This window comes from Lissotriton helveticus, chromosome 11, assembly GCF_964261635.1.
Source record: "Lissotriton helveticus chromosome 11, aLisHel1.1, whole genome shotgun sequence".
Taxonomy (NCBI): domain Eukaryota; kingdom Metazoa; phylum Chordata; class Amphibia; order Caudata; family Salamandridae; genus Lissotriton; species Lissotriton helveticus.
In genome coordinates, this window is record NC_136072.1 from 329,367,274 (window position 1) to 329,390,993 (window position 23,720).

At 44.3% G+C, this 23,720-nt stretch overlaps 1 protein-coding gene and 1 pseudogene across 2 annotated transcripts in view; one reads left to right on the forward strand and one right to left on the reverse strand.

Annotated features, from left to right (window-relative positions):
* Window positions 1-9,787: 9,787 nt before the first annotated feature.
* Window positions 9,788-23,720, forward strand: part of STK25 (serine/threonine kinase 25) — a 322,140-nt gene continuing 308,207 nt past the window's right edge. Inside the window, exon 1 of one of the 2 annotated variants that reach the window (XM_078665687.1) lies at window positions 9,788-9,950. In XM_078665687.1, coding sequence (XP_078521813.1) covers window positions 9,921-9,950 — 30 coding nt within the window. In that variant the 5' untranslated portion in view covers window positions 9,788-9,920. Of the gene's footprint in view, window positions 9,951-10,971; window positions 11,235-23,720 lie in introns of those variants that run through there. The other variant, XM_078665686.1, reaches the window with a different exon arrangement.
* Window positions 22,577-23,720, reverse strand: part of LOC144793480 (28S ribosomal RNA) — a 6,446-nt pseudogene continuing 5,302 nt past the window's right edge.

Genomic DNA, 23,720 nt, shown 5'->3' on the forward strand with positions numbered 1-23,720 from the left:
GTTAGCCAGAGAAACAAGATTTTGTAGGCCTCAGAGGCCACTTTTGGAACTATCATAGAAACAAACACAAATTCATGTTAAATATGGAACTAAACCCCTTCTGTTTACCTCCCACAGTACTAATGTTTCCCTATTAGTTATTGCCTAGCAGGTAAGCCACATAAATGCGTCTTATACTTAAATATCCGATGACTTTTCAGCAAAATAACGTGTACAATAAGCACATTCATATTGCGTTTATTTATATTTAAGCTGTGCATTAGTTCACATCACAATAACAATACAAAGTAGTTAATTTTATTTCTTCATGCAAGTAGAAATTAGTATTCCCACGTGTTCATGTATGTGCATCTTATACTATTGTTGATTAATTCGCCACAACACATCATTAGTAAATGTTAACGTTATGGAACATTAATTTCACAAGGGGTACACAAAATGTTGTTTTGCCACCTTGCTCCATCACCGCAAGGCCTAGGCAACCATATAAAATTACAACTTTGCATTCTGGTGAGAACTTAACAGCATCAATGGCAACTATATGATTTTTGAATGCTTTTACCCGTTGACGCCATGGAATGCTGGGTTTTCCAGGATGCTGAAGAAACGAAGGTGGCTGTGCAAATTGTTGAGAAGACGCCATATATGAACCTTAAGTCAACAAGTAATCAAAGGAACTTGTATAATGTAAATGCTTTTAAATAAATAAATGAATGAAATAACGTGGCAACAAGAAAATATAATCTAAATAGCACAAATCAACTACTCTGTAAACTCAATAAATAATGTACATGAAAGTAAAAACCCAAAGTTTTAAAGTTTCGCACAGCAATAGATATGGTGTGCTTATCAGCAAAGTAAAACGTAGGCAAAGGGTTTCAAGAGGCAAAAAGTATCAGTTGTTAAATTAAAAGGTGTGCCTGTCACCTTGATTAAGTGCAGGCAAGATTGCGTGATAAAGACTGTTAATTTAAAAGGTGTGCCTGTCACGGTGAAAGTGCAGGCTCAAACAATACCTTACACGCGAAGGAATCCGTGTTGAAGCGGAGAATCCACTCGGCGTAGTGCGTTACCTTGGATACGAGAGGAATGCACAAAAAATGGCCATGCTGTGCGCTTGACGTAGGCGCAGGAGCGTCGCGGTGACGACAGCGAGGGGCGAACGTCACTTGGAGACGCTGGTAACCAGGAGCGTCACCAGAAGGAGGGATCGATGACGTAGGATGTGCCTCACCAAAGAAGAACAAGGAAACTCCTCAGCAATCACGGGAACTGCAATCACAACAGGAGCAATAAAGCGTGAAAGTCTTCCGTTCCCGAGGCAGATGAAGGAGAACGATTCTGAGAGGAGAAGGATCCGCCAATTCTCTTGAAAAGTAAGTCGGTGGGTGCAGCTGCGGGGTAAGTTCCTTGTCGCCAAATGTAATAAGTTGCCAGGAACAGTAAATGTTGTACAAGGTTATTTATTCAAAAGTATATGCTGCACCCACGAACGGACGCTCACGCCACACACCAGGATCTCCGACAACTGACTAACGTTGTTGGAATCCTGGCATGTTGCGTCCCGCATCCGAACATGGAACTACACATGAATGATGCACAGTGTAAGGAAGCATTTCTTGTGACACCTCGCGCCAGGTCCCCAGCGCGATGATGTCAACAAGAGGAATATATTACAGTCAGTCACTACATGTGTCCTATACTTAAACTTTAAACTAGGTATGTGGTGGTTAATGCTGATCCAGCAGAGGGCGTAGTTGCACAGAGCAAAGCAGAGCCAGAGGAGAGGGGAGCCAGAGAGACGGTGGTGACGGCGGAGCAGAGCTGTGCTCTGGCTGAGCTGTGTTTTGCGTTGTTTTGGCGATTCACCTCGGCGTTCCACCTCTCCTCATCTCCCGAAAAGAAAAGAGCGGCATGAGCACGGAGAGCACGGAGAGCCGCTGTGGAGCCACTACGCCCGCAGGAGGTGAGAGCAGTGGCAGTCGCAGTGGGAGTGGGAGCCGCAGCGTTTTAACGTTCCGGAGGCGACCACCCTTCACCTCCCACCTCACTCTCCCCTCTTCCTCAAAGAGCTGCGGTTAGCGGGCGAGCACGGTGAGCCGCCAGACCTGCCAGACCAGTTGGGGGGGTGAGAGGTGAGAGCCGCCATGAGAGCTGCTATGAGAGTCGCCCGGCAGTACCAGTGGTTGGAAGCCCGTTGTACGCCTGCCTGCACTGCCCCCACCTTAGTCGCCGCCTCACCTTACCTCAGTCTACCCTCAGCCTACCCTCAGTATCCTCAGTCTACCCCCCCACGGGGAGGGGGCTCGGAGGCGGTAGCAGGTAGAGGCTGGACCCCTCCATGCTCAAGGTGCAAGAAGTGAAGGAGCGAACGGCGCAGGAGAAAACCAGATCCGAAACCAGACCCGGAACGACCGTACAGGGAGTCCGTCAATTTTCAACCTTTAACCTCCAACCTTCAATCTGCGCCCAGCCCGGTAGGTGAGACAATTGCTGTTGCCACAGCCACAACTACCTCCACCACCTAGCAACACGCCCCTATTGCCACAACTGCAGCTCAACAGTTTAACAGTGTTGCAACCGACGAACATTCAAACAGACTGGTTATATTCAATCTTTGTTCAAAAGACTGCTCAAAGCCCCAACGGGAAACAATAAAAATAAAAAACAATAAAAAAAAGGGCGCCACGAAGCAATTGCTAAACGGCAACACCTGTGGCATCGACGTCTCCCCCAGGGCTGACCTCAGCCCTTCATGGTTAGCGCCCTGCCTTTATATGCTGAACCGGCCAGGTTAAAACACAACATAAGCAGCTACGGCCCTTGGCAGCCAAGCCTCGGTCGCAAAGCAGTAACAACAGCAGTCACTCCCACCTCCTATCTCATATCGCTTACCTCCCACCTCTTACCTTCCACCTCCACGACCACACGAGGCCTCAGCTGTTTTTACTTCGTGGCAAGGCAAGGTCATACCACAGCGAAGGCACGGAGAAACGCTGCCCACCAGTGATAAAGCAATCACCAGGAGGCCATCAGGCCATGGGACTCAAAAAGAAGGGCCGCCAGGTGACGTCTCTGGAAAAAATCCCCACGACTCAATTACCAACCAGCAAGACAATTCGGATGACAAGGAGCAAATCACTAACTGTCAGCCCAAGCGAAAGGCCACAAGAGGCAGACCAAAGAGGAACAATCACAAACTTTTTTAAGAAAAGGGATTGCCAAGACAGTAACCATGGCCCTAGCCATACTACTGTCTCCGATACTTCAGCCCCGGACCAAAACAGCAGCACACACATTTACAGTGGACGATCGTCCAACTCCAACTGTATTATTGAAGCTGGGACGCCCTTCTGTGAGGAATTTAGGGCCGCCCAGGAACAGGCCAGTGTACAGGGCAGTATAGCCTATGGTCATTCACATTCAAATCTAAATGTAGGACAACAATGGGTCAGCTCTCCTCCCCAGTCCATAGATGAGACACAAGACACCATAAGAGCCATGACAACAGTAATAGTTCCCACTGAAAATGGCCCTACCGCAACTACAACAGCGCAAATCCACCAGTCAAAAGCATCCGGTCCATCTTCCCAGAACCCGGGTTCAAGCACCTCCCAGTATGATCATGAACATGAGTTTAAGAATCTTAACTTAACACTCCCCCAACCGGATTCTCCTGTTCTAGTGCTGCCAGCCGTTGGGGAGCTCACAGGCTCCTTTCTTTATAACCTCGAACAAAAGATTGAAAGAACCCTTGACCTAACCCCTATTCCATCGTGGCCCCAAGAATCTCCCTGGACCCATAAAACGAAAGCTGAAAATCCCGCCCACAATAGCAGCACAGACACGACAACAGATAACCCATCTCAGTTTGAGATAAATAGTGCCACCAATAAAGCTCTTCTGTGGCAATCCACCAAGATGGAACTACAGATAGACCTCCTACAGGCAATAACTGGACGATTAGCAGACATAAGCTTCAAGGTGGAGGCCCTGGCTAATAGGATCCCTCCGAACACGCCCTCCAACGGGGGGGCCAGCTCTTGTTGCTGCTCAGTCCTCATCGAGAAGTGGGCTCTTTGCCAGAGGTACTAGCAGAAATAATGGAAATAGCGAAAGGGAGATCTGCGGTACCAACGTCAAACAATAAAGAAGCGCGAGCAAAGCACAACAGTTACACCCCAAAGGTGACACAGTCACTATGGGCCCCAACGGGGAAGAGCGACACAGCTAACAACGGCAAAAGCATAGAGCACACGACCATCCAGTCAGTCAGCAGCTCACCAGAACCCACAACGGTCGAAAGCCCACACTACAGGGACATCGACGACATCGGAACAGCTAGGCCGGAAGACTCGTCAGGCACAACAGACATGCAGAATCCCCCACAGACAAGGAGAACAAAAAAGAAGCTAAAAAAGCAACAGAAAAAGCTAAAGCTAAAAGTGAGACAACCACAGCTATTGAAGCTCAAGCATCCACCTTCGAAGGAGGGGACAAAAGCAAAAGCAACCCAGTTCTATCCAATATTCACAGATAAAAACTGGGGCAAAAGGACTCCCCCGGTCCTCCCACCAAAGGGAGAGCAACACAAACAAACCGCATCATTAAGCTCCCCTAGCTCAAAGGGTGAAAAGCCACCAGTAACGCAAACTACCCCAATAGGAAATCAGCCAATGGCAGGAACACGCCTATTAGCGCCAAGTCGGCCCCCACAGCCAACTCAGTCGACATCCGTGCCACAAGCAGCCAATCTGCACCAACCTCAAACAAGCCCTCAGCACCTAACTATGATTAACGCCGTCCAAACCAAGAGGCTGCGAGGAGGCTCGCCCTTAATCCTCCCAGGTAGTTACAGGTCAGTGCCTATTCCAGCAGATGCAGCGACAAAAAAGGGAGCAGGGGAGCAATACTTGAGCGCACCTGCAGCCGTCTATGAGGTGGTTCTCACTCCAAGACTTTTCAGCGCAGGACGGCATGATATCCTGAACTGGAGCAACCTCCTACGTCTCTTCAAACATCTGGATACAATGGACAAGACACAATCAGGGGACATTGAATGGGTGAAATTCGTGACCCTGAAAGGGGACACACACCGTGGTGGGACTGAAGAATAAAGAAACACAGCAAGCCATCGCGCAAAACTCCATCCTACTCGCGGAATGGGCATCGAAGTTCAGATATCATCGCCCCCAAAATATCCACTTGTCCTGGTCCCAGATAGAGGGAGAAAGGCCACCCTATCCGTCCTAAGAGGGACAACCAGTATGAGTCCCCCAAATAGAAGCCAGACGGGCCAAAGGGCACCAACAGGAATCAGAATCCTATGCGAAAATAATCAACGAGTAATACACAACATCTCCCCCACCCCTGAGCAAAAGGGTCTCGGAAGCAGGAGGATACAGCACTCCTAGCCGCTATAAAAGTCTGCCCCCAAGCGGGGACGCTAGGTTTGGTACCACTGCGAAGTCTCAACTAACTGTAATCTCCTGGAATATAGCAGGGATTAGCAAAATCTACAACAATGAAAATCTGAAGCAGTTCCTGGAAGGTGGAGACCTAATTTGTCTCTAAGAAACTTGGGCCCTGACCCCTACCCCCTTGGCTGGGTATTACGAATTTCAAGTACTAGCAACGAAAAAGAACATCGTCGGTCGCCCAGCAGGCGGACTATCAATTTTCATAAAACACGAGATTGCCCTCGTTGCTACCTCCATCAACGTAAATCTACCCGGTCTACAAGCACTACAGATAAGGGGTCCGAGTCTCACCAAACAACCAATCCATCTGCTAGTATTAAACTGCTACATTAATCCCGCACAGACCCTAATGAAAGACCATCTGGAGGCACTGGCATTAAAACTGGAGGACTTGCTAAATAAATACAAAACACACCAGGTCATTTTAGCAGGGGTCTTCAACCTAAAAGATCTAGACAACTCAGAAATCCCTCCACAAGGATCAGGAAGGGCAGCTCCCCTGCGCGACCTTTTCCTCAGCTACAAACTGACATCAACTCATGCACAGAAAACATCTAGTTCGAGTGCTTGGCAGCCACAGCACACTTTTCAGAACGTGTCCAGAATCGACTACATCTTGATAAGTGGAGTACTGGCGGATAGAATGCCTGACTTTGAAGTAGTGAACCGGCAGGATAGTGACCACAGGCCACTAAGAACTTCTTTCCAGCTGGTCTCACCGGCCGCCACCCTCTACCAACCCATTGGGGAGTCAAGTGGGGAGGAGACACACACTGTCCTGCGGAGAATCAAGTGGACAGATAAGACAGAGGGGAAACTTCAATCATGGCTGGGCCAGCAACAGCAAGGGAGTCAGCTTGCATCTGATTTCCCCACAACAGGATGGGAGCAAATTATTGTGGATATACAAAACAAACTTGGTAATCCTAAACCACAAAACTCAACGATAAAAGTGCCTCCCAAGAATCGGAATGCCTGCCCCAAGGAGATACGGGAACTAAAACGACTCCTGCGCAAGGCTTCCGCAGCGAAGAAAAGAGGGGGCTCCCAAACAGTAGGCCCATCAATATCGGAACTGAGGGCCTCCCTAAGGAAGAAGCTATGGGAACTTAAAAAAAGAGATATGGAAAGCAAATGGCTAAAAGTTTTCTCCCTCCTCAAACAAAAGAACCATGCACGACTCTGGAGATTCATCAATCAGCTGAGCAATCGAGGGCCAACGAGAGAAAATGGGGTAGCTGAAAAAGACTGGATCCAACATGTGAAACGGCTATACGAAACAGTCCCCAGTAATGAATTCTCGTCAACGGACAAGGACGAGCCAACCGAGGACTCCCTCCAGTCCAGCCTCCAGTCAGAAGCAGCCATCTCAAGCCCAGGCAACACCCCAATGGGCAGCAGCTCCCAGGCCGACGTCGACGAAACCACATCAACCTGGACAAACTTCAGACAGGTCACCAACACCATCAAGCGAATGAGGAATGACGGTGCGCCGGGGGCCCAACGGGATACCAGCGCCGGTCTTTAAACAGAGATCAGAGTACTGGGCGACACTCTTAACCCCGCTCTTTAATTTCACCTACCTGACGGCTACAATCCCCGACTCTTGGAGGGGCTCCATACTATTTCCAATCTTTAAAAAAGGTGACCGCACAGAGCCCTCGAACTATAGACTCATCGCCCTGCTCGACTTGGAGGCCAAGGCATATGCACACCTACTACTCTGCAACCTAGAAAAATGGGCAGAAGAGGAAAACATAATACCTACGTATCAGACTGGCTTCAGATCCAAGGCATCTACCATGGACAACGTCCTGGCGTTAGCACATCTATTAGCCAAGGCAACCTTGAAGAACCACCCCTCACTATTCTGCTGCTTTGTGGATTACAATACAGCATTTGACAAAGCGGACAGAAAACGCCTATGGTGGAAATTAGAAAAGTGGGGGATACCATCGAGACTGTTGAAGGCAATCATGTCATTATATGAGGCCACCTGGGTGTGGGTGAAAACAAGCACTCGAACTGTCACTCGCAAAATTGCTACAGCAAACGGGCTGAAACAAGGGTGCGTGCTGGCCCCCATCCTATTCAATCTATATACTGTGGATCTGGGTGAGGCCCTAAAAGGTGCCAGTCTAGTAGCCCCAGATTAGGAAGACTGAGGCTACCAGTCTTACAGTATGCCGATGATACAGCCATAATGGATCATACGAAGATAGGCCTACAAAGAGCTCTAATTGCCCTAAACAGCTTCAACATCGCCATCAGCCTGACAATTAACAAAGGGAAAACTAAGGTCATCATTTTCAGATCCTACCATCAGAAATGGCAAGCACTGTGGAATTTGGGAAATGCTAAAATATCCTCAGTGGCCTCTTATAACTACCTGGGGGTTTGGATCTCGGAACGAGCCAAAGCAAACGTCCATCTTAATCAGCTGGGTTCGAAAGCCAACAAGGTAATACATTTGCTAAGACAACTAAGCCAGAATCTTATCAGCCCCTCTGCAAGTCCAATACTGATAGCCTTAAGAGCAAAGCTCCTTCCCGCAATCTCCTACGGACACCTGGCCTTCCCTGGGAAGCTGGATGCCCTTCTCAACTCCGCCCAAGTTAAGGCCTACAAGTCGGTGCTACAAATACCAAAGTCTGCAAGAAGAACCAGGCTGAGACTGGAGCTTGGCCTAGCAAGGCCAGACGTGATCGGCCAGGGGGAGCTTATCAAGCTGTACCTAAGGATACTAAAGGCCCCAGCAAACTCCTTGAAACAGCACTTGACCTGTATCTTTGAAGACCCAGTATCCACTTGGCACACCTGGCTGGGAAATGCAACTAAATCTCTTAAATTAGTGGAAGAAAATCTCGCGCGGCAGGATATCCCGCTGAATGTCTGGAAGCGGGCCATTAATAAACAAGTCCATGAAATCTCCTTCGAACTTGATTACAAATCCCTTCGCCGAAGCTCCAATTTGGAACCCCTAAATAACTCATACACTGTGTGCAAAGCACAACTTTATCTAAGCGAGGCTATTACAACACAGGCCCGAAGCAAAATTCTATCCATGAGGCTGATCACGCTCGGGATAGTAGACTTCAACCCCGCTTGGGCCCAAAGAGGGGATTCCACATTCTGTAGGCTATGTGCGTACAAAAGGGAATCTTGGCTGCACCTTCTCTGCTGCTGTCCTCATTTCAAGAACGAACGCCGGCGACTGCTGCGCCCGATCTGCCTTAATCGGAGTATAACAACCTGCTCGGAAGCATCAGCCCTGTGTTTTTCAACCACTACTACTATGACATTAGCGCGATTGGCCAAATTTGTTCACCAAATCAGACTAGCATTAAAAACGTACAACGATAACATTTCATCATCCAGGAAGGTCACCCCAAATGCAACGGATCAGAGTTGAAGTGTACCTGTTACGTAGCATCATTGATAGTGCTACTTGCACGCCCCCCTATGAAAGAAAGCAAAGACTCATTCCTACGCTTTCAATGCTGGGAAAGGCCAATCAAATGGGACTAAGACTGGGGGAGCTGTACCCTTTTTTTCTTTTCTCTACTTTGTTTGTTTGTATACCATTCTTTTAACTAGTACAGGCGTACACCTTTTTTTTTTTTTTTTAAATAATGCAAAGAAGTTTTAGAATTACTGTTTTCTGCACTTTTTATTTTTTACTGTAAAGATTTTAATTAATTGTACAGTTAATAAAAAAAACTGAAACCTGGTCTTGCTTTTCCCGTTAGAATGGCCTTGGGTGGCTAGAATCTTCCTTGGGTGGGCTTGGCCCACCTCGCCCAACCTCTAGACCAGGCTCGCTTGCAGCCTTGTACCTTCCAACAGCCACTGGAAGAAGCGAGGCCTGGCCAAGAAAGGACCCACTCTAACTGCCCGGTTCACAACACACACAGCTAAAATTGGATTTTGTGTTTTTGTACCCTTCATTTGAAGTCTCCTGTTTATGTACCACTTTTCTCTTGTAACGCAACTGGCTCTATTGTAAAGCGCTCTGATACCTTCGGGTAATGTCTGCGCTATATAAAAATACACTAAAGAAATCAAATAAATAAAAATCATCCGCAAACGAAGTACACTCCGCTAAAATGAGTTTATCGTCTACCATCCTGTGAAAGACGGCTCGCTCAGTACTCAGTCTGTTGATATACCGAAGACGCACGTGCAGACTCCACAGCCAATAAACGTTTCAGAATTTTGTGCAGCGCTTCAGGATTGGCAGGGGTGTCGCATTACCAGCTCCCCCTCCCCGCACAGATGATTTACTGAAAATGTTCAGCTATGGGATTGGCTGTCATACAACCCGGAAGTACTGTAAATCCTGACGACTATCTTCCGTTCAATGAAGGAGCATAGCAGGGAACGGACTTCAAGCTGCATTTACGGGCGGTCCGTGTATTTAACGGGCGATTGGTCACCTTTATGGCGAACCCGCGCGAATTCCCCACGCAGGTAATTGCACGAATCGATGCTTAAAACAATGTTATTCTCCTTAGGGGTAATAGTAGTAGGAACGCATCATTCATTTCATATTGTTTAATAGAGGAAATTAGGCTGTTTAAATCATATTGGCATATAACCGTTAATATCCAAACCAACTCAAAGTGCCCGTATCACACTCCTGTCCAATGCTGAGCACTGCAACTACTGCTATTTGTGTTTAATGGGCAAAATATAGTGATTCCTCATGTTTGATCACGGAAGCCCATTCAAATGTTGTCTCGGTGCACCATAGACTGTTCTGATGTGTCAAGTGAATTTGAGCTTTCTGTCACGGGCAATTTAGCATTTCATAGTTATAGACTGGCTTTGCTCAGTGCTACCGAAAGCTGTTAATGCTTGTGATGAGCCTACTGCCACATTATGCTGCCCATGTAGTGATCTATAGACGGAGGACTATAACCGAAACTCCTGTGTCTCCTAAACGTGGTAGCATCATTGCATTTTACTGTTAAAGCCCATATTAGCTAAATTAGGAGTGTGATGGTCTTTCTCTGAACACCGTTTAGCAAGAATATGAGCGGACAAATGTACACATCCGCAGCAATGATCAAGGCTTCCGTGCCTAATTTGACAGTTTTACTGCATCTTATATATGTTTTTGTATTTTATTTGTAGTATTTGTGTAGCATATATCTAGCCATGTAAGACAGTGGAGTGTATTACACAGCATAGTGAAAGTGCAATATCATGGTGTGCGCGTTAAAAAAATTATGATAGAATGTATTTTATTTCAACACTTTATTTTTAACATTTTGATCTGCCACCAATCAAAATCATCAGTTACAGACAAGCGAACTTTGGAACATACATAATTGAATATCTTGGCTGTCCGTACTTCAGGCGGCTCTAGTAAACAAACTGAAAATGCCTCCGAAAAATCCATTAACACACTTATCTTAACCATTGAAAGAATGTTTTAGATTAGAAAGATCACATCAAAGTCAAATCTACCGCTCATAAAGTCTTCACAGTTGGGGTTAGTTAGAGAGAACTGGGAAATCAGAATGGTGGAGGAGAGTCCCGAGTTTTTTTTTCTGAGCGGCCAGGCGGAAGAGACCAGCCTCGAGTGTGGGCAGAGTTGGAGGGATATTTTGAGGAGTGGCACAAGTTGATATGAACTTTGCGGCAAGGGACAGGAAGTCGCCGACGAGACGAATGGAACTGCGCCAGCCTATGATTGAAGTGAGCTGTCGGACGACAATGAATTCATATTTGCGTCGAGTTTCTTTTCAGGTAGGCTTCAGTCATCCAAGATTTAGTAGTGTGTAGACTAAGCTAGGCTCTGACTGCTACACTCCTCCCGACCTAAGTGAATCGGTATGAAGTTACCAAAAGGAGAAACGCAAACCTTTAAAATACATTTGAATGCATAAATCTAATATTTCATGATAGCTGCTTAGACTATCTCATGATAAAACGGTGTGTCTTTCTCTTGTTGAGTTAATGCGAGATTCTGCTACACTTAGAAGATACCTAGAGCTCAGTGTACTTACTGAAAGTCATCGGTGTGTGCATGGAGGTATAAATCTCCAGAAAGAGATAGTTTGATGAATTAATTTGAATATAGTAATGCCTGTCTTCAAGAAGAGGTAAGCCGATTAATGACCTTGTTTCATATGCCCAAATGGCAAGCGTGTGTTAAGAAGCGCTTGGCGATTTGCAGTGTCAGGAGATTGGTGTTCCTGTTATGAACTGTCGTCGGATGCTAGATTGATCCGTCAAAAGTGACTGTGGCAGTCTGTGTGGTGTTGGGAATGTATCATCACCTTTTATCAAGGACGGAGATGAGTATTCCAATTCTGAACGAAGTCTATAAAAACTTCACATTATTGATGCAGTGCTGCTGGGTGGACTTGTTGTGGAACTGTTAGCAGGTAGGTCTATGAATGTATGGAATAATCTACAAAGATTTGCATAGACCTCTATTATTTTTCTGTGCATTGCTTTTTCACTTTCACTGTGTTGCTCTGTAGTAATGTATATAAGCTGGTACAGCCATCACACAAAACATGTAATTAACCGTCCACATTTAGACTTTTGAAGAATGGAACACCATTGTGCAGGCCGAAAAGTCTGTAATTGACGGCCCTATAAGAGTGTTGTACGAGGGCTGACCATCCCAGCACCCACTTGAATTTTTTCCACATGTTTAGTACTGAGTTGTGACTTTAATGTTGCCATTCCTTTTCCTTAGCTACACCTTCCGTACTGCTCAGCCAGGATGAGTGCTGGAGTGCTTGGTGATGAATGGAATGTTGAATGCTTGGTGATGTCATAGAATGCATGGGTGCCTGGTAATGTGCTGAGTGTCACTTGGTGTGTGGAGGCTGAGCAGCACAGAGGCAGTTCCTGGAGGGGTGTGGTGATTGCATGTTACTTTAAGAGCTGTTAGAATTATTATGTGTAATGGAATCTACTGTATTGCACTGTACTGAATAGGAATGTTATGATTCATTTATGCTGTTCCTGTTGGTGCTACTGCATGCACTTTACTTCTTCTGAAGTTCATCTTGAATAAATACCTGAATACCACTTCAAGGAGTTCATCTCTTTTTATAAAGATGTCACTACAGAATTGGCAACGAGATGGGCACAACTTGTGATCTCAACCTCCACAGCGATTTCTTCTCTCTTAAAGATTCACTGTTTCAGCTTCGTTTTACTACTCAACTCAACCGTGAGTAACTCAAGGGAACATCGATAATTTTTTTATATTCCTTTTTTGACTCTTAATTCGTGTGGGGACTTTCACAACGTTGTGGCTCCAACGTTTCCCGTCAGTGAACCTCTCGCGTGTACTTCTACTCGTAACTGACTGAAGGGGGAAGCACCACTATTAATCGTCCTGAAAGACTCGAGGGAGAAGAACCACGATGTGTTTTATGAAAACCTCATCGTTTTTGGGAAATGTGTGCTGTTTTCACTGGTTTTAGCGTGTGATTCGGTTTATTTGCGTTTTGCATTTTTCGAAAAGGAATAACGCTTACCGGCTTCACAGCTCCTCGCTCTCAAGCACGCAGCAGCGTCTCCGTGAACAATTGAGTGCTACTCGCGCACACTTTCAGTGCATCAGCGCGCATCTACGTGCCTTCCTCCACGTCACAAGCGTCATCACGCTCTCCACCGCCATCTTGTGGTTGCTAGGACAACGTGACCATTGAAACGAGGAACATTTTCTCCGGTCTTCGAGTGGGTATTTATGACTTTATTTCACTTGATCCCTCAAGCGCTTTCATCAGCAAACTAATTAGATTGCGCATTTTTTTTCAAGAAGCTTATTTTTCCTGTTATTATCTTTAAAGTGCATGCAGCGTGAAGCTTATACTTGAAGTCCATTCTTTTCGTTCTCTTTCAAAATCAAAATCAATAAAAGACCACATTTATATTCCCTGTAACCTACAAATATTTACAGTATTTTGTGACAATAAAATTTTTTTTTTCGACATGTCTGTTGAAGCTACACCTTCGAGGTCCAATCCAACAGGAGATACCATCTTAAACAGAGACACCCATCTATCTTACCTACAAATTAATTCTCCCAAAGAATTTTTATCAATTCCTGGAGAACCAGTCGTGTCATGGTTAGACTGGAAGGAGTACTTTTTGAACTATATAGCGAACTTAGAAGACGTCTATGGGGTTTTTACTCATGAAAGAAAAAAAAGAATGTTATTGTACTCTTTAGGTCCTGAAGGACTTCGTATTTTTAATGAAATGCACAAACATCAAAGAGCAGATGGAGATTTGGATGTGTTTAAAGCGGCCATTGTAGATCTTGATGACCATTTTTCTCCTGTAGTATGTATTGCTGTCACCAGACATTCTTTTTTCCATAGGAAGCAGCAAAAACATGAGTCCATTGAAGAGTATGTTTCTAGTTTGAAAAAGTTAGCTGCAAAATGCAAATTTGCGCAGTTGCATGACGATCTGATTAGAGATCAGATTGTTATGTACTCTAAAAATAGAGCATTGCAAGAGAAATTGTGGGTGGAAGGTGATAATTGCTTGAAAGATATTATTGCTTTAGTGAAAAAAGCTGAACTTTCAGAAAGGTGTGCTAAAGTTACTTTGTCACAAGATAAAAAGGAAGAAGTGGTTGGTAAGATTGTGGAGAAAAAGAATTTTTATACCAGTCAGAAAAAATTCGAGAAAAAAAAAACCGAATAGTTTTGGAAAAAAAAAGTATGAAAACAAGGAACAGAAAACGTTTAGCAATGTAGTATGTTACAGGTGTGGTAGTTTTGCGCATTCCGCCACTTATGAGAGATGTCCAGCCAAAGCAGTTAAATGTTTGGAGTGTGGTTTAATTGGACACTTTTCAAGGGTTTGTAATCGCAAATCTAAACAAAAACCTAAAAGCAAAATAGCTTGTGTTCAAGAAGATAGTGATAACAATTCATCATCCTCAGAGAATGATTCACATGTTAATCTGATAAAAAGAAAAGATGTGGTAGTAAACATTACAGGCTCCTCCTCATCTAAACCGTTGTGTTTGATATCAGTAGGAGGTATTGTCATCCAAGTGGCTGCAGATTCCGGATCTCCTTACACAATTGTTTCACAAGATGTTTGGAGGGATCAGTTTGTGGACAAAATAGGCCCTTGGTTGGAAACCAATGATGTTTCCGCTGAAAGCTATACTGGGAATGATATTGATTTTTTAGGTTTTAGAACACTAATCTTCCGTTTTAAAGAAAGGAAAGCAATCGGAAAATTGTATGTGGCTAAAGTTGGTCCATCCGTTTTAGGCTGGAAGGACCAGAAATCCCTAGATATCATTCTTAATCCCAATAGCAAAGAACAAGTCTTGATTTCATGTGAGTCTGAGGATACAAAGAAGTGGGTACTTAAGGAATTTCCTGAGGTATTTTCTGGTCATATGGGAAAACTCAAAGGTTTTACTCATTGTATTCATTTAAAAGAAGGTGCAATCCCAAAAGTACATAAAGCTAGAAATATTCCGTTCATAATTCGTGATGAGGTGAAGGGAGAATTGGACAAAATGTTAGCCAAAAAGGTCATTGAGCCTGTAGAAGCAGCTGAATGGGTTTCGCCCTTAGTCGTAGATCGCAAATCTAATGGCAAAGCCCGTCTCTGTGTAGATTTGAGATATCTCAACAATAACATTTTAGTAGACCAATTTCCCTTCCCAAGGATTGATGAAATGCTAACCGTGACACGAAATGCGAAGTGGTTTTCCACGCTTGACTTATCAGCTGCTTATCATCAGGTGGTTTTAGACAAAAGCAGTAGACATTTAACATCTTTCTGCACACCTTTTGGCTGTTATAGGTTCAAGCGAATGCCTTTTGGCCTAGCTTCGGCCGCAGCAGTATTTCAACGCATGATGTATAATCTCTTCAGTCATATCCCTGAAGTTGTGTTCTTTCAGGACGATGTTTTAATTATGGGGAGAGATAAAACGCATCATGAGGCCATCCTTAGAGAAGTTTTAGAAATACTCAGAAGCAAGGGTCTGGTGGCTGAAGGAACTAAATGTAAGTTCTCAGAAAGGTCACTTACATACTTGGGACATGAAATTGGCACTTTCGGTATCAGACCCAAGACGGAATTAGTTGAGGCTATTCTTAAGGCTTCTGCACCCAAATCCAAGGACGATCTGCGTTCCTTTTTGGGCTTGGCAGAGTTCTATTCGAAGTTTGTAAATAATTTTTCCCAAAAGACATACGAAATGCGTCTTTTGATGAAAAACAAGGTTGTGTTTGAATGGAGTAATGTTTGCCAACAAGCGTTTGAAAACATAAAGAAAGATATTGCACAGGCACCTACACTACAAGGTTTTGATCCTCATGCTGAATCCATTATAACCACGGATGCAAGTGCTACTGGCATTGGTGGTGTCCTCACACAAGTATCTACTTCAGGGAATGAAGTGATTATAGCTTTTGCCTCGCGTTCATTGTCACCTTCCGAAGTAAAGTATTCGGTTATAGAGCGTGAAGCTTTGGCATGTGTGTGGGCCATGGAGCACTTCAGAAAGTATGTGTGGGGAAAGAAGTTTTTACTTAGGTCGGATCACAAACCTTTAACGAAACTACTAACCACTGATGGTCTGTCCAGAGCATCTGCCAGGATTGCTAGATTATCAATGAGGTTACAGGATTATGTTTATGATGTGCAGTACGTACCTGGCACCAAAAATGTCATAGCCGATTTTTTGAGCAGGTTTTCTTTACCACTTAGAGAATTGGATAATGATCCATGGAAGGATTACTGCGTGGCAGGTGTATTTGATGATGTTCCTGGTCTGTCTAAACTAGTGTGGCAGAAAGAGTACCAAGATGACACCATTTTGCATGAAGTCAAGGACAGAATTGTTAGTGGATGGTCTAATGAAGCTAAGGTTAATCCTAACTTAAGGCCATTTTGGGAAGTTAGAGACAAATTGAGTGTTGAAATGGATTTTGTCTGTAGGGCAGGAAGGATTGTCCCTCCTTCTGGCATCAGGAACAAGATTATTGATATTGGTCATGAAGGACACCCTGGCATAGCTCGTACCAAAAGGAACATTAAAATCTTGTATTGGTGGCCTAAAATTGATATCGATATAGAAAAGAAAGTTCGTGAATGTTTCAGTTGTGAGCAGGCAGACAAGACTCAGAAGACTTTGAATCCTCCTTTGTCGTCTTTAGGATGTCCTAATTTACCTTGGGAGTGTGTGGCATTAGATATCCTTGGACCTGTTTGTTGGCAGGATGGCTCTTTAAGGTATATCTTAGTTTTAGTGGATCTTTTTTGATGCGGTTGTGCCTGGAACTAGTTCTTCTGTTCCTGAGTACCGCAACGGTTCCCTCGTACCTCTCTGTCCTGATGCGAATACCATGGGTGGTCCTTGTACTCATCTTGAAAATCCTGCAGATGTTGTTTCCGACCTTCCGTCTGCACAGGACTCGCTCAATGCTGCTGGGGTTAAATCTAGCAGTTTTGGTAGACCTATTCGCACTCCTGGCAAATTTGATGATTTTGTTCTTCAGTGATTATTATTTATTTTTCCTTCTTTTGTGTTTTAAGGAAGAGGGATGTGTGGTGATTGCATGTTACTTTAAGAGCTGTTAGAATTATTATGTGTAATGGAATCTACTGTATTGCACTGTACTGAATAGGAATGTTATGATTCATTTATGCTGTTCCTGTTGGTGCTACTGCATGCACTTTACTTCTTCTGAAGTTCATCTTGAATAAATACCTGAATACCACTTCAAGGAGTTCATCTCTTTTTATTTAAGATGTCACTACAAGGGGCTATCCGCTATTTACATGCTATCTGTTATCATCTACCTACTCACCTGCAACTTACCTTGTAACTAATCTTAAATAAACCAGCTATAGAATATACACCTTGGCTAATGGACTTTGTATTATGACATACTGCTGCAAGCATAACATTGTTTCAGTTTCACAGGCTGTCCGAGCGGCAGTTGACAGGCTGATTCCTGCTTTGATAACTGGAGGAACGTCGTTGTGTGCTCCAATCTACTGAGATGCCCATAAGCATGGATAAAAAGCAGAGCTTCTTACAATAATCAGGGCTTGAAAATTCCACTCTACCGCTCGCATAGTCGAGCTAAATTTAACAAGGTCGAGCTGTTTTTAGGTCCTACTCGCCCTTTCTGGCGAGTAGGAAAACAAACCAACTTTTGTCCTCTGTGCGGAACAAATGCGACAAGATAACAAGATTTAAAGGCATTTTTATTGCTCACAAAGTTAATGAGCAATAAAGATGCCTTTAAATCTTGTCACATATGCTCCGTTTTCAGAGACGGAGGTCAAGTAGGTTGCAGTTAGGTCGAGGAAATTTTTTAAGGTACTAGTCCTGCAGGACTAGTACAATTTTTGGGATTTTTCGAGCCCTGATAATTTACTTTCTCAGTTGCAATTTTATTTTTTGTTTTTTTTTTGTTTCAGGAGATGGTATATACTAAGTTAGGAGTGGTAGTGTCTTGTATTGTTGAAGCAACTTTTACAATTTCACTACAGATTGCAGAGCTAGGTATATGTTTCAAAACTTTGTAATTTGGCAGCTCTTGGGCAACACTTTGTATTTCTGAACCTACTGGTATTGCTTATCCCCGTAGCGCTTCCTTTTATGAATCTTTCCATTCCTTCATACTAGTCAGCTTGTCTTATCTGTGGTCCGTTCCCATAGAAATTGGAAATGTCAGAACTGGCGTGTGTAAATGTGAAAATTAAAACCTTGAGAAATGGCAGAAGGATAAAAAGTTATTGTATTGTAATTGCATTTTTTTAGTGCTTACTACCCCTGACGAGGCGTTGAAGCGCTTTTTCGGTGAGCAGCACGCTACTCCGGGACCCATAGAGCATCAGTGTTAAAATTACTTACATGTTTCACTATACTAATTTAAGTCGTGGGTAGGCCAGTGAGTTATTTGGATTCGGAATGATAGCAGAAGGCTAGAAGAGGAAAAAAGATTTGTGTTTATATATTGCTTGTTACCCCTGATGGGGAGTTGAAACTTTTTTTTTTTTTTTTTGGCAAGTAACACAGTACTCCAGAAACCCATAAAGGATTAGTGGTGAATTAGTATGGTGAAATATGAAAGTAATTTGAGTGGTGGATATTAGTCAGTTATTTGGAGTGAGAAGGATACCGAGGGATAGAAGGGGAAGAAAGGGTTGCATTCACATAGCACCTGTTCCCCCTAAGGGTGTTGAAGCGCTTTTCTGGCCAGTAGCACGCTACTCCGGAACCCATAAAGGATTAGTGTTGAAAATTAGTATAGTGAAATATGAAGTAATTTGAGTGGTGGATATCTTATTCAGTTATTTGGATAGAGAAGGGTAGGTGGCGGGATAGAAGAGGGAAAGAGGTTTGTATTTATATAGCGCTTGCTACCCCTGATGGAGTTTTGAAGCGCTTTTTTGGTGAGAAGCACGCTACTCTGGACCCCATAAGGATAAGTGTTGAATTAGTATGGTAAAACATGAAAGTATTTGAGTGGTGGATATGTTAGCCAGTTATTTGGATTGAGAAGGGTTGGGGAGGGGTAGAAAAGGGAAAAAGGTTTGCATTTATATTGCGCTAGTAACCCTGATGGGGTGTTGAAATGCTTTATTGGCGAACAGCACGCTACTCTGGAACCCATAAAGGATTAGTGGTGAATTATTATATTGGAATATGGAATTTGAGACGTGAACATTAGTCTGTTATTTTGATTGAGAAGGATAGTGGAGGGATAGAAGAATGCAGGATTTCGTTTTTTTGTTGTTTTTTGAAGTCTTAGCCGTAGGAGGAAGCTTTTGGATGAGTAAAAAGGGTTTTTGTAGGGGAAGAGTCAGAGGGAAGAATTTAGAAAGGTTTGTTTTGGGGGATCGTTATAGTAAAAGAGTTGTCAGATGATGCAATGAGGGGTAGACTAGGAGAGAGTCTAGAAAGGGTTATTTTGGGGATCATAGTAGTGGTATGGGTTTTGGGATAAATGAGAGAATGGATGTAGAGGGTACATTGATGGATGTATAGGGTGGGGGGATAGGGTAGTGCATTGGAAAGAGTAGTAGAAGAAGTTTGAGATGAGTCAGAACGTTGGGCTAGAAGATATTGAGAGAAGTATGGGCTGAGAAATTGTTGTAAACAAATCTAGGACCTAGTGTAACTTTTCCCAATTCATGCCCTTATATAGGTATACTTTACCCTATCCTTATATAGGCATAGAAATCATTACCATATTTGGCCTGAGCCTTACAGCCCAAATACGGATTTCTTGGAGAAACCCGCCTTCAGCAGCTAGGATCTTCCCCCTGCTTGAATATTAAGTTATCCAAGAAATCCTGGAGTTTTCTAGGAATTAAACCTTTGAGTGACGTTATTAAGTCCAATCATGCATCAAACTCTGCACCTTCATGGTATAAATATGCCCACATTTGCCCAAACTATCACACAGTGGTTCTTGGAGCAGATTGACTAACTACTTGCCCGACGCCCTGCAGCAGCAAGTGCCGAAGGAAGCCGACCCTCCAGCAGACGCACTGAGAGACGCTGTTTCTTCTCTTGCCGAGAAATCCAGCTCCAGTGTTTCCAGCTTACCCTTGCGGGTATCTGGGAGATCGAGTCCTGAGAGAGAGATACAAGACCTCCTTCATTCTAAACCAAGGTACTGAGCTGATTAGACCCTTAGAGAATTCTTGATTAGACTATTGGCAGATTCTAGGCAAAGAATACTAAACTCAAAACTACTCCTAAATCTTATTTCTTCCCTTGTGCTAGGCTTAGGACAGGTACACCGGGGTAGGCGTATTTTAGAAGCACCAGTTGAGTACTTTTAGCCATTCTTTTATCATTGTATGTATTTTATGCATTTTATCTATTTAAGGGAACTTATGGCTTAGAAAGCATACCATGCTTTTACAGTACTACTTTATAATACGGTTTGTATTATATGCCTTGTACTTAATAACCGGCATTACTATTGTAGCAGTACACTTCTCATGCTTGAGATAGAAATCTGTTCAATAAATACCTTTTATTGAAAACGCCCGTCTCTCTAATTTCTCAGCAAACTCTGGTGGAACTAAGCATGCACGATTGACTGAGTAAAATAGTTATCTATTGTTTCCGCGACTCTGGAGATTGATTTCTTATTCTTGGGAAACAAAGTTGTCATGCTATATGGTTGTCAGGAACTAATCCCTTCTTGTACTTTCGAGAAAGTTTCTAGTGACCTCTGAGCTAGCTGGCACACACATAATTAAGTCTAATATATTCGGCAGAGACCTAGTTGACCACAGTCCTACGTCTAAGCTGCAGTATATATTATTCCAATGCGCAGAGCCTATTGGGAATATATGAACTACACTACAAAATAGGGTAGTGCATTGGAAATGCTAAATTAGAAGAAAGTACTAAATATAGATCCATAAGTACATTGAAAGTATATAGATGCATAAAAGAGGTAAGCATATGTAGGTTAAAGATATTGATAGAGGTACAGGATGAGAAATAGGGTAGTGCATTGGATATGCTTTTTCAGGAGAAAAGTAACAGACCCACAGATCCAAGTACATGGAAGGTATATAGATGCACAACGGAAGCAAGTACCTGTAGACCAAATATGTTTTTGAATTTTTTTAACTACATAATAATTCTACATGTTCATACAAAGCAATACACAAAGATAGGTACATATCTAGAGTGAAAATAAATGCTTATATACAGAAAGATATGCTGTAAAATTCTGTTTGCATATGGTGCTTATGTGGGGAAGAGCCAATTCTTGAGTAGTTTTCTGAAGACACGGTAGGTGTCGGTGGATCTTAAGTTAGGGGGGTGGGGTGGTAAAGAGTTCCATAATTTGGCTGCTTGAACAGAGAAGGATGTGCCACCTATGTTTTTAGGTCTCGACCTGGCGAAAAGCAGCGCATGCGCTGCTCTGCCATGCAGAGGACTTTTGGAATCAATACGATTACAGCGTGCATGCGGGGAGACAAACGAGACAGAAGATGTGCACACGGGGATTGGATGCTTTACTGCGGGTGAGACACTGGGGATTTTTTTTTCGCCGCCAATAAAGGCAGTCCCCAAGTGCACATCTTCTGTCCCTCTGCGTGCACGCATTGTGCCTGTGTATTGCCTGTGGAGCATACAGTAAAAGTTATGTTGTTGAAGGTCCCGCACCAGTCCAGGAAATACACTACTTTATGCGAATTTAACAAAATCTAATAAATGAATGTTTAGCATTGGTCACCAGGTGGCAGTGCAGCCACACATTCCAACCTGTCAATAGTCCCCGCTAGAAGAATTTCAAGTAACGTGCTGGAAAAATATTTTGAAAACACACTTTTTGCAGAGTGCAATGCCGTCTGCACGTTTTCGGCACGCGCACACACACATACATGTCGCGAAAGCAACACCTCAGCGCTTCTGGCACTCCTGCGTCTACTCATCTTTGAACACAGGGATCCCGTCTGCTCTCACACGAGTTTCAGCTGCGCATATAGCGCCGCGGGTGCTTTATTAGAAACACTGAGGTTTCCCGTGATGAGAACCTTCAGTCCCTTGTCTTATCCAGGCGTGTTTGGGGTCTTTGGTGGGATTAGGCCTCGCGCCCTGCTCACAGGCCGTGCTGAGATAAGGTGGGAGCAGCCGCTGGAAGAGAACGGCCCGGAGTGTTGCCCGTATCGCTCTTAAAACGACCTGCTGAAACCCCCGGCTTTGAGCAGGGAGTCCGGTGTCTGATAGTGAGACAGGTGCCAGCGTAGTGGATAAAGCCAGCCACCCCTACTCCCCGGCCCAGTCCCTGCTTCTGAAAGCAGCCAGGCCGGGGAGAGCCTCCCCGGGCCCCAGTGGACCCTGTCCCCAGCACCTGGACCCTCGGCTGGCTTGCAGGACGGGGGGGCTCCCGCACCCCGGGGCCCACCGGACCCAACACGAGTCCCGGGCTTGGTCCCAGCTTCCAAACCCTTGCCAGGCTGGGGAGAGTGTCCCCGGGACCCAGTGGACTCACGCACCCCGGGGCCCGCTGGACGGAGCTCAAGCTCCTGGCCCGGTTCCAGCTTCCGAACCCTAGCCAGGCCGGGGAGAGCGTCCCCGGGCCCCGTGGACCCCCATTCCCAGCGCCGGTTTAGGGTGGATTCTGACTTCGGGGCGTTCAGTCATAATCCCATTGATGGTAGTTTAGCCCCATTGGCCCCTCAGCCAAGCACATACACCAAATGTCTGAACCTGCGGTTCCTCTCGTACTGAGCAGTATTACTATTCCAACAACACATCATCAGTAGGGTAAAACTAACCTGTCTCACTACGGGCTAAACCCAGCTCACATTCCCTATTAGTGGTGAACAATCCAACGCTTGGTGAATTCTGCTTCACAGTGATAGGAAGAGCCGACATCGAAGGATCAAAAAGCGATGTCGCTATGAACGCTTGGCCGACGCAAGCCAGTTATCCCTGTGGTAACTTTTCGGACACCTCCTGCTTGAAACCCAAAAAGTCAGAAGGATCGTGAGGCCCCGCTTTCACGGTCTGTATTCATACTGAAAATCGAGATCACGTGAGCTTTTGCCCTTCTGCTCCGCGGGAGGTTTCTGTCCTACGTGAGCTCGCCTTAGGACACTTGCGTTATCGTTTGACTGGTGTACCGTGTCAGGAACCTAATCTTAAGGTTCGCAGTTTTTTGTTCCTCAGGAGCAGTACCCAAAAGCCCACCTTTCCAGCAGCTCCGACCCTGCACTATGAGTTCCGCAGGGGATCGAAGTGGCTAGACGAGGGGAGGTAAGGGAGGTTACTGCGGGGAGGGAGATCTGGAACGAGATAAACACAAAAAAATTGAACTCAGGAGCGTAGATCCACCGTTATGACTAAGTTGGGCTTCTTTACACTAAATCTCTGAATACCTGAAATAAAAGTTTTGGTTAAACATAAGAATATATGTTCTTCTCCTTAGTGATATTCTTCTATTCAGAATTAAGACGAAAAGTATTCAGAGTAGACTCTTGCAATTCAGATCTACTATATAGGTTAATACAACTAAAATATATCACATAACAATAGTCTTTAGTATTCTAATGACTCCAACTGCTGAAAGAACCTAAAAGATTATTTGTTCTTTGTTAGGATCTCTTGTCACAAAAAGTACTTCTCGTATAATAAACCTCTGCCCAACTCTGAGTGCAAAGATTATTCGTAGGGAATGAATATCAGTAAACCAAGAACTTAGCTATTGCCAGATGAAACCTCGATAAATA